Source organism: Sorghum bicolor, chromosome 5 (assembly GCF_000003195.3).
Source record: "Sorghum bicolor cultivar BTx623 chromosome 5, Sorghum_bicolor_NCBIv3, whole genome shotgun sequence".
NCBI classification, from domain to species: Eukaryota; Viridiplantae; Streptophyta; class Magnoliopsida; order Poales; family Poaceae; genus Sorghum; species Sorghum bicolor.
Genome location: NC_012874.2, coordinates 39,941,363 through 39,952,596, shown reverse-complemented (window position 1 = coordinate 39,952,596; position 11,234 = coordinate 39,941,363). Strand labels below are relative to the sequence as shown.

At 42.0% G+C, this 11,234-nt stretch overlaps 1 protein-coding gene across 1 annotated transcript; it reads right to left on the bottom strand.

The window, feature by feature from the left end:
* Positions 683 to 1,567, bottom strand: LOC110435933. Its single transcript, XM_021462042.1, has one exon. It carries the CDS (start codon positions 1,565 to 1,567, stop codon positions 683 to 685), a length of 885 nt encoding a protein of 294 aa, XP_021317717.1.

Genomic DNA, 11,234 nt, shown 5'->3' with positions numbered 1-11,234 from the left:
TAGGTGGCATACCTGGCAAATCATCATGGAACACGTCTGGAAACTCATCAACAACCGGGTCCTCCTGATTGACACTGTTATCAAGCTGGTTCACTGTAGCTGTTGGCTGAGGCTGAACTGCAACTTCCACACAGATCCTGTCCCCTTTTGGTGTTGTTAGTGCAACTGCATTTCCTTTACACTGAATTGAAGCATCTTGTTGTTTCATAAAATCCATTCCCAAAATCACATCTATACCAGATGCTCTCAACACAATCGGGCATATCTTGAACTCTACCCCCCTTAGAGTTAATGTAAGTGGGAGGCAACTATAAGAAGCTTGCATACTTCCCCCTGGTGAGTTTACTAGTATGGGATTCTTCATGGCACATAAGGGTAAGCTATGTATTCTAACAAATGCTTGTGATATGAAAGTATGCGAAGCCCTAGAATCAAAAAGAACAGATGCAGGGATAGAGTTGACTTCGAACGTCCGAGCATGACCTCCGGTTCCTGCTGTGCTGTCTCAAAAGACATATGATTAAACCTTCCTGTATTAGGAGCTGACTTCTGGTGGCTATTCTGCTTCTAGGGGGTCTGCTGATTTTGCTTTTCAGGGCAGTGATATGACAGGTGACCCTCTTTACCACAGCGGAAACACTTGTTGGGGGTGTTGGGGGCACTAGTCTTCATTGGAGTGTTGCTAGGCATACCCTGGCGTGATATCTGCTGGTTGCCCTGCTGCTGATTCTGCTGGTTCTGCGGCCGCTGCTGGAACTGGTTGCGCTGGGGTACTGACCATGATTCCACTGTGAAGGTGGCCATGGTACCTTTGCTGAGAACCCTGCTGCTGGTTGGTGCGTGGACGAGTATTACTTCCAGAGGCCTGTCCGTGCATCCTCTTCCTTTTAGCATCCATCTCCTTACGCTTGTTATCCACTACGATAGCCAGGTTCACAAGCGTCTGATAGTTGGGGTATTCATTAGACATCAGTTGGAGTTGGAGCCCATCATACAATTCCTTCAGAAAGAGGCGCTTTTTATCAGCATCATTAGCCACCTCATTGGGAGCATAGCGCGACAACTGAGCAAACTTGTCCCGGTACTCTGGATCTGTCATAGATCCCTGCTTCAAACTTCGGAACTCCTCTGCCTTCAGTTCTATTAACCCTTCTGGTATGTGGTAGGACCTAAAGTTCACCTTGAACTCCAGCCATGTGATAGCCGGTGCATTGGGAGGTCGTCCATACTCAAACGACTCCCACCATGTCTGAGCTTCTCCCTGAAGTTGTCCAGATGCGAACAACACCTTCTGCCTATCATCACACTGTGCTATGTTGAGTTGCTTCTCCACTGCACGAAGCCAGTCATCTGCCTCTAGTGGATCAGTCGTGTGTGTGAACACAGGGGGATGACCTTTCAAAAATTCACCCCGCTTATCACGCGGTGGTGCCCCTCCGATTGGATGATTTTGTTGGTTATTCACCAGGGCTTCCATAAGCTGCGTCTGGACTGCTAGTAGCTGTTCGATGGTGGCAGGTGGGTTGAGTGGAACACCCCTTCCACGTCCTCTACCTCTTGGCGGCATCTGTCATAACATGCAGAACTTTAGAATCTCCCAAATTATAGACATTCAAGAACAAGTTTGCAATTCTGAAAATTTTCTGAGTGAGTCCAGTGCCAGCAGTTCAGTAAAACAATCATAACTCGAGATATAAAAGTCCAACAGAGGCGAAACTTTGAGGGTTGGAAAGCTTAAGAAATTTTCTACAACGTTTATTTAGAGCACAAATTCAGATTCAGATATTAAATTAGCCATAAACTGTCTCCAATCGAAACTGTCCCAGAACTCAAACTGCACAGGAACCTCTGTTTTCAACATTCATATCTCTCGGCCCAGATGAGATAAAATGGCGATTCCAGCGGCATAGGAAAGATGCTTAAGTCTAGTTATTCTCATAATATTTCCATAATTTTTGGTCGAACTGATTTTTCTGAGTAAAATTATTAAGACAGATTGGTTTAAAGAAAGGAAACAGGAAAGACAGATATACCAACCCAACTATTTATTCATTAAACCTTAATCCTTAATAACCTAAACTATGGAACTTGTAGACATGCCTACAAAGTCCCAGCACTCATTACAAAGATCCAACTCACTCATAAACATAATAACAAAGCAACTAAGCATAACAAAAAGCACACCACACTAACTTGACTCGACTCACTTGCGCTTCTAACGGCTTATTACAAACTAGGGACTTCCAACACTAAGGGTGTGGTTCATAGTCAAGCTTCCCATAGATCTTGGGCTGTCCTTCCCTCTCGCGATGGTCGTCAATCATCTTGTAGCACCTCTTGAGAGCCTTTCCTTGTGCTATCACCATGTCTTGCAATTTCAGATGCTTTTCCACCATCTCATGAGCAAATTACACCATCACTCGGGAGATTGGGTCTAAATCTGTTGGCTCCAGTATTCCCCATCCATGTTCCGGGTCTAGGCGGGGTAGATAACGGTGTAGATCCCACCGTATGTTACGGAAACTTTGCTCACGGAGGAACAAACATGCTGTGAAAGCTGCTTCCTCCATGCTGTCTCCCATAGTAGCTCTATGTCCATCATGGCGGTAGCCACAGTCCTTCAGGTATGCTTCTTTCTCCACATCCTTGGGAAAGATCAGCACCCTGGACTTCCAGTAGGTGTTCTCCAGGGGGTGCGTATACTCGATGCATGAATACTCCACTATTGCATCCCAGTCAGAGAAGTAAGTCTCCAACATTCCCACCAGCCGGTGATGCGACGGAGCGTTGCACGAAGCCTTGTGGTACACCTTTCTAGTCCACCCTATGGGAGGGGACTCATCATCTTCAACAGGTCCATCTTGCGGCGGTGATGGGGGTTGACCTCCTCCGGGAGCGCCTTCTTCTTCATCATCAGAAATTAGTATGACCTCCTGGGGATCCTCCTCTGGTTCAGGCTCCACTTGCGATATTTCTGGCTCAGATGCTTGATCTGAAGGTGGTGGGGTCTCCTCATGTTCCGGTGAACTCTCCTCTTGTGGCTCCATATACTCGTATTGGTAACGAGGTGGGTGATACCCTCCAGTGGAGATACGAGCGGTCTTGTTGGCACGAACCATCTATAGAATAGACCGGAGAGAAGTTAGATTAGAAGGAATAATTTCATAATAGAGTGAGATGGTAGAAGCATAAAAATTTTAGCAAATAACAAGAGCAAGATGGTAAGCATGAAAATAGAGAAGAAAAGACAACAAAAATGACCATTTCTATTTAGGCTTGCGTCCTACAGTCAACACCGCACTGATACCAATTTTTCACATCCAAAATTGAATGGAAAACCTTATGTGTGCCCAGAGATCAATCACACATAAGCCGACAAATTATAGGGAGTATCATCACAAGTGTTTATTACATAACGATATAACTCAGAGTCTTTACACAAATAAAGCTGAAATAAAAGATAACTCTTGCATGGAAGCTCCATCACATAGGCACGTCAACTGGTTGACCACAAGACTAGAAATCCGCAGGGAAGTATTGGTAGTAGTCATTATCCATGCCATCTGTTACCCATCCGGGATTTTTATCCAAATAAAGAAAATAAACAAGTGTAAGTACACCTCGTACTTAACAAGTGTAACATGGGGTTCATGAGGCTCAAAGGTTAGACACTGGTTCAACTGCATGTAGTTTTTAGTTGTCACAATTTTAGCATAGGAGTAGCATCAAGTTGTCATGACCCATAGTAAACTCATGATCAGGTAAAGTGAATAAAGAATAGCATAAACAACATATTAACAATAATAACATTTAATGATTTGCCATTAGTGATTATTTATTCTGTATTGGTCCAAGGCCGCTCGTGACCGTGAGCACGGATGATATATCAGTTTTACACTCTACAGAGGTTGTACACTTTCACTGTGAGTCATGATTTACCCTTTCGCCTGAGGTGATCAGCCCCTTTGAAAGCCCTAGTTTGGTTTTGGATAATTGATGAAACCTATGTGTATTAACCTTTGTCATGAGTGAAATACAAAGATAGGTTGGTACACACCAAGTGATGGAGCTAGATGATGGTCATGGTGATGGGGATGACCAAAATATGATATTCAAGTGCTCCAACTTTGAAAAGAAGAAAGAGAAAACAAAATGGGCTCAAGGCAAAGGTATTTTTTAATAGGGCCATTTTGTTTTGCCACTCAAGACACCTAGAGGGTGTGAGTGGACTTAGGATAGATAACCGTATTATAAAGAGGGGAAATCTTTAATTGCAATGGTTATCCAGTGCCACTAAGTGTGAGTCTTTTTTGCATATGCATTGCGCTTAGTGACGTGGTGATAATACATGAGAAAACCCTAACAATTATTTGTGAAAATGCTAACTTAAGTGCTCAATTGTTTTTGGTACTTGGTGGGAAAGTTAGCACTTTAAAAAGGGGTTTTGAGTTGGAAAACCGAGCTAGTAGTCTTGCCCAAACAGCATGGGGTCGATCGGAGTTATTCTCTACCCTACCTGGATATTCTGGTATTTGTGCTTGCAACAGAGAGGGGTCGGTTGGAATTTTAGCTCCCCCGCATTGGAAATTTTTCAGTACTGGAGTTCACCCACGCCAACGGTCAAAAGTGTGTGCGCCTGGAATTTTTTCCTACCCGCACTGGAATTTCTCGCGAGATTGGGGTGCTGCAACGATCGGATGAGTGGCTGGCAGAGGATAAGGTCGGGTTTCACCCCTTCCTTTCTTCCTCCTCAATCTATTCCCCATTCTTGCTCTCTTGAAGAACTCCAAGAAAAGAAAAGCTCTCCCCTTCTCCTCTCTCACTCCCAAGGATTTGTGCTCCATTCAAGTGAGAGAGAAAGCTCTACAGATCGATTTGAGAGCTCCAAGAGGATCTCCTCCCTCTCCTCTCCATTCCCATGGTTGGTACTCTTTGGTGAGAGGAGTTGGGAAACCCTAGTGTTTATGCATTTGTGATTCATATTTGTGGCACTAGTTGATTGTTGGGATTGTGGATTTCTTGTTACTCTTGGTGATTGTCGTCACCTAGACGGTTGGTGTTGGATTGATTGGTGAGGGGATTTGGTGATTGTGTCCGCCCCTAATCTAGGTGATATTTGTGAGGGGTTGTTGTGGTTCCCCAGCGGAGTGCTAAATTCCAACTCTAGTGGATTGCTCGTGTCATGGAGTTAACGCACATGAGAGTGGGGTCTTGCGGTTTCCTTGCGAGGGTGGCTTGCAAGTCACACCGAAGAACCATCTAGGTGTTGGTCGACACAACGGGGACTAGCTTACCGGCAAGTAAGTGAACCTCGGGAGAAAAATATTTGTGTCATCTCTTGTTTCCCGGTGAATTGGATTGTTTGATACATATATTGTTGGAATTAATTATTTGGTGATTGGCAACATCCTCTACTCTTCAGCGTCGGTATAAAATTCAAATTCCCTTCTCTTTCATACTTGCAATTTATCTTGTTAGCTCTCTAATTAGTTAGAGTAGAGACCTAGCCGTGTGAGTGCATAGAGATTATAATTACTAGAATTGCATTAGGTGGCTTGCCTAACAATTAGAGCTAAAGCAAGCCGCTTTTATAGCCATTTGTGTTACTAACAATTTGCTCTAGTGTTTTATAGATTTTTTAATAGCCTATTCACCCCCCTCTAGCCATCTTGGACCTTACACGTGGCATCGGAGCTAGGTCACCGCTCTAATCAAGTCTTAACATCCTTCGGTGTTAAAAGATGGCTCATGTTGTGTTCAATCATGTTGGGGGCAAACCACCTTTCTTTGATGGCATTAATTATTTTGATCATTGGAAGAGAAAGATGTCTATGCGCCTTGGCTCTATTCATGAGAGAGTGTTGGAGGTCACCGAAAATGATTATGCCATCATTGACCCTGACAATCTCACCGATGAAGATAGAGCAAATAGAACATGCAATAGAATGGCACTCAACATAATTTATGAAGGCATTGACACCATGATTTTTGAGGGCATCAAGGACTTCGAAACGGCACATGAAGTGTGGAAAAGGTTGAGTGAAACATATGAGGGTACCAAGGTTGTCAAAAGTGCCAAGCTTTATGGTCTCAAGAAATAATTTGAGAACTTCAATATGAAGAATGATGAAACAATCCTCGAAGCGTTTCATCGTCTACATGTGACCGTAAATGATTTCAAGAGCTTGGGATACAAGATACAAGATGAGGATTTTTGTGTCAAGTTCTTGATGTGTTTGCCTGGAAGATTCAAGATGTTGATCATGATGCTTCAAAGGATGGGCTTGATAAACTAAAGCCAAATGATTTGCTTGGACAAGTGTTGACCTATGACAAGTATGACAAGCAAGTTGATGAGAGGGACATGGAGGTAGAAGAGAAGAAGAAGCAAACTGTGGCATTCAAGGCCACCTCCTCTAGTAGCAATTCTCCTATCATTGAAGAGGAAGATTATAATGGTGAAGATGGAGAGTTTGAGATTGATGATGAGGCACTTGCTCTTGCGGTCAAGAAGATGGGTCACATGTTTATCAAGAGAAGAGGCCTGAAGAAGAGGTTTGACAACTCCAAGAGAAATGAGCAATCAAGGAGGTGCTTCAATTGTGATAGCCCCGATCATGTTCAAAATGAGTGTCCCTTTGAGAAGAAGAAGAACAACAACTTGAACAAGAGGGGCAAGTTTGAGAAGAAAAAAAGAGAGGCAAGAATGACTCTAAAGAAGGGCAAGGATGGTGCCTTTGTGGTTACTTGGGAGAGTGATAATGAAGAAGAAGAAGAATCTTCCAACAAGGCTCTTGCTTCTATTGCTATCAACAAGAAGCCATCTCTATTATCTACTTCTCATTCATGCTTCATGGCAAAGGAAACAAAGGTACAATATGATAATAGTGATGATGATAGTGAGATGGAATATGCTAATGATGATGATAATAATGAACCAACTAAAGAACAACTATATGACTTGATGGAACAAACTAGAGATATTGCTATTGCTAAGGATAAAGAGTGTAAGAAGCTTTCTATGAAGGTAGAAATACTTGAGAAAGCCCATAGTGAGCTTATGACCACTCATGAGAGTCTAAAGGAAGACCATGAGAACCTCGGCTAAGCTCATTCCAAGCTTGAAAAAGCTCACTCATTGCTTCTTGAGCAACAAGTAAAGAAGAAGGTTGTTGTATCAAGTGATATAGGTGTAACATGTGATATAATTGTTGATCCTATCATTATTCATGATGCTAACCTCTCTTGTAGCTCTTCATCCAGCACCACCCACTCTACCTCTACTAGTGGTGATGGTGTCGCTTGTGATGCTTCGCTAACGGTTGAAAATGAGACTCTCAAGAGAGAGGTGGATGAGCTCACTCTTGCTTTAGGCAAAGCCTATGGTGGAGAGGCCCGCTTGCTAAAGTGCTTGGGTAGCCAAAGGTTCTCTCTCAACAAAGAGGGATTTGGCTACAACCCCATGAAAGGCAAGAAGGCCTTTGCAACTCCAAAGCCTAGCTTTGTGAAGAGCAATGGTCAATATTGCTATAGATGTAAGCAAGTTGGGCACCTAGAGCATAATTGTAATAAAATGAACAATAATAAGAAACAAGTTAATGCTATATCTTTTGATTCTTGTTATGTGCTTACCAAGAGTGAGAAGGGTGTGAGAGCTAGGTTCGTTGTACACCCATTGTTGGCCCAAAGAAGAAGGCAATTTGGGTTCCCAAGAGCTTAGTTACTAACCTACAAGGACCCGAGCAAAAGTGGGTACCTAAATCTCATTGATTTGATTATAGGTGAATTATAAGGCCGGAGGAAGGCATTGGATCATTGATAGTGGGTGCACTCAACATATGACCGGTACATCAAGAATGTTTGACTATATCAATGATAATGTTAGTGGCATTGATTCTATCACATTTGGCAATAACAAGAAAGGCAAGGTTGTTGGGAATGGTCAGATTGCAATATCAAATGACATGAGCATATCCAATGTGTTACTAGTTCAAAGCTTAGATTTCAATCTTCTCTCGGTGGCACAAATTTGTGATTTGGGTTTCAAGTGCATATTTGGACCAAATGATGTTGAGGTTGTGAGCATAGATGGTTCCAATATGATATTCAAAGGATTTAGATTTGAGAACCTCTACCTAGTTTATTTTAATGCTAGTGAAACATCTCTATCAACTTGTTTGATATCAAAATCTAGCATGGGTTGGCTATGGCATAGATTGCTTGGTCATGTTGGCATGAAACAATTGAAGAAATTATTGAGTCATGATCTAGTCAACGGCTTAAAAGATGTTGAGTTTGAAAAGGATAGATTATGTAGTGCTTGTCAAGCTGGGAAGCAAGATGGAAGTGCACATCCTAAGAAGAGTGCAATGAGCACATGCAAGGCATTTGAGTTATTACATATGGATCTATTTGGACCAAGAACATATTCTAGCATTGGTGGGAACAAATATGGATTTGTCATTGTTGATGATTTCACAAGATTTACATGGGTATTCTTTCTTAGTGACAAGAGTGAAGTGTTTGATACATTCAAGACCTTTGTCAAGAGAGTTCACAACGAGTTTGAAATCAAGATTAAGAAGTTTAGAAGTGACAATGGTAGTGAATTCAAGAATACAAGAATTGGTGATCTTTGTGATGACTTTGGTATTGGACACCAATTCTCGGCCAAATACAATCCACCCTCCAATGGTGTTGTTTAGAGAAAGAATGGAACATTGCTTGATATGGCAAGGACCATGCTTAATGAGTATAATGTGAGTCACAAGTTTTGGGATGAAGCATTCAACACGGCTTGCTATTCTATCAATAGGCTCTATTGTCATCCATTACTTGAGAAGACCCCATATGAGCTACTTCATTGACGAAAGCCCAATATCTCATTCTTTAGAGTGTTTGGTTTTAAATGCTATATTTTGAAGAAGGGCACTGTTGGGTATTTTAAACGCAAACAGAAAAATCCGCAAGCGCACGGATACCGATGTAGCTTTCACCCGGGAGTATTCCAGAGTATCAATTTTCCAAGAGAACGTGAGTGTACTAATTAAGATCCAAGATCACCCAAGGATAACTATATAATTATTTTTGTTGGGAAGAGAGGAAGTTTCCTGAGAGTTCTCTATTTGATCTAAGAATCAAGAATTACTTCAAGATTATCTATATCGGGACATCAGAGCACTAACCACGGAAAGAGATGAGAAGGGGGCTAGGAAGGTCTGACTACGGTCCTACAAACACCGATCCGAACGTGGTGGAATACGTCGACCGTTAGGGCTGTCACTACCCTAGGGCTACCACAACAATCCGTAGGATTGGGTGCAATTCCAGGTAATCGCAAGACTAAACACCACGTCTAATCTATTAATTACTACTCTAGCGTTATAAAGACTAGAGCACTTGATGCAAGCGGGAATCCAATAAATAACTTGAATGTAAATAAAAGTAATTACAGAACTCAGGAATTATGAATTGAAGAACCTGGAGAACGATGAAGAACGAACCAGATGCTGCAAAAGTATAATGTTGAGGAAGATCCGACAGATCCGGCTCCTCCTCCGCTCTCCTCTTCTCTCTCCCTATTTTCTAGATTACAACTAGAACTAACTAGAACTAGAACTAGATGAACTAGAACTAGAACTAGATGAACTAGAACTAGATATAGATGAACTAGAGGTAGAACTAGAAGAACTAGAGGGATCCTCTCTACTTGGATGAAGAATTGAAACCCTAGCTTTGATTCTGTAGAAGAGGTATGATCTCCAAGGGCCAGGGGGGTCTGGTTTTATAGTCCCTTCAAATGAATTTGGGCCGTCAGATCAAACCGACATTGATCATGTGGTTTTCCTTGAAGTATTAGGTCGGTGGAGCATGATCCCCGAACTTCACCCTGATTGGTGGAAAGTGGTGGGCGGGCACCCTGTCCCTGAGGCCTCTCGGCTTCCGCTTCGGTCCCGTGGCTTCTGGAGTCTTCTAGATGATGGAAAATTACGCGGCACGTTAATATCTCTATGTAAACCCGACGTGTGGGCCTTTCTTCTGTATTTTCTGATAACCCCCTGCAGAAATAGACAAACACCAAAACTTGTGGAATTCTATCAGATAAAACCCTAAGTCTAGGTGTTGGTTGCATTTGGATCCTTTTCTATGATTATTTGATGGTTAAATGTGAGCATTAAGGACCGTCAACAAGCTCCCCCAAGCTTAACCTTTGCTCGTCCCTGAGCAAAGATGAACTGAAGAGTTTCTGCAGTGGTTTCATAACTTAAAGATACACATGCGTTTACACAAGATCTCATCTCTAGTTAGAGTAAACTGTTAAGACTTAAAACTTACTCATTTACCTTTCACCATGGGACTTGTAACCGTCACTTCTGTCTTGAGTAGTTAAAAGATAGAACGGTCTAGTCAAGCACCATGTCTCTTATTCTTGATCAGCTATAGCTCTGGAGTTTTTGCCGATTTTCAAATAAAACTCAGAGATTCCTTGTATGACTCTCTCTAGTCTCTCTTTTGTGGTATTTCTGGATCCTTACCAAGGCATTAATGGTGTATGCCTTCTCTCAAAGTATGTGGTATTTGTGGTATAAGGCATAGTGGCATTGCCTTCTCTCTCACCCTACTCTAATAAGGCTTTTGATATCTGGAGTACATAGATGGGAGACAGCTAATACATACTTACAAGACATTTATTGCATAGTCAAACCATGGATCCAGAAGAACAAGTCAATAAGTCAAATCAAGATGTGCATGTGTGGCGAATGAATGGTGTATGGCGATGATGGTGATAACAATGGTGGAAGTCTAATTCTACTTATGCTCTTTTGAGGGGATACATACCTTTCTTGCTGTTTTGAAACTTTTTGAGGAGAATGAGATGCTCTATATTTTCTTTTTTTTTCTTTTCTCTTAGGTGGGTATCTTGTACCCCTAATTCTACTGTCGGACACTTGTCCATTTTTACCTCTCGTCTCACTTTTTTCTTTTTTTTTCGAGGTTCCGGGCACTTGCCCCTTTTTATTTCCTCGTATCTCTTTTTTTTCTCTTTTTTTATTAGAGCACTCATCTCATGAGATAATATAGCAAGTGGTAGTAACAAGATAACTTGAGCATTTATTTCATAGGGGAAAATAGAAATATTTTTGGCGATTCTCTCCCGAATTAGGAGTAGAATATTTTTGGGTGGTTCTGGAGATGGAAATGGATGGATATATGTGGATGCGTACTTCCGGAGT

Bases quoted from the DNA above. Each gene is read 5' to 3' on its own strand.
- LOC110435933 (XM_021462042.1), bottom strand. From the start codon at position 1,567: ATGCCGCCAAGAGGTAGAGGACGTGGAAGGGGTGTTCCACTCAACCCA.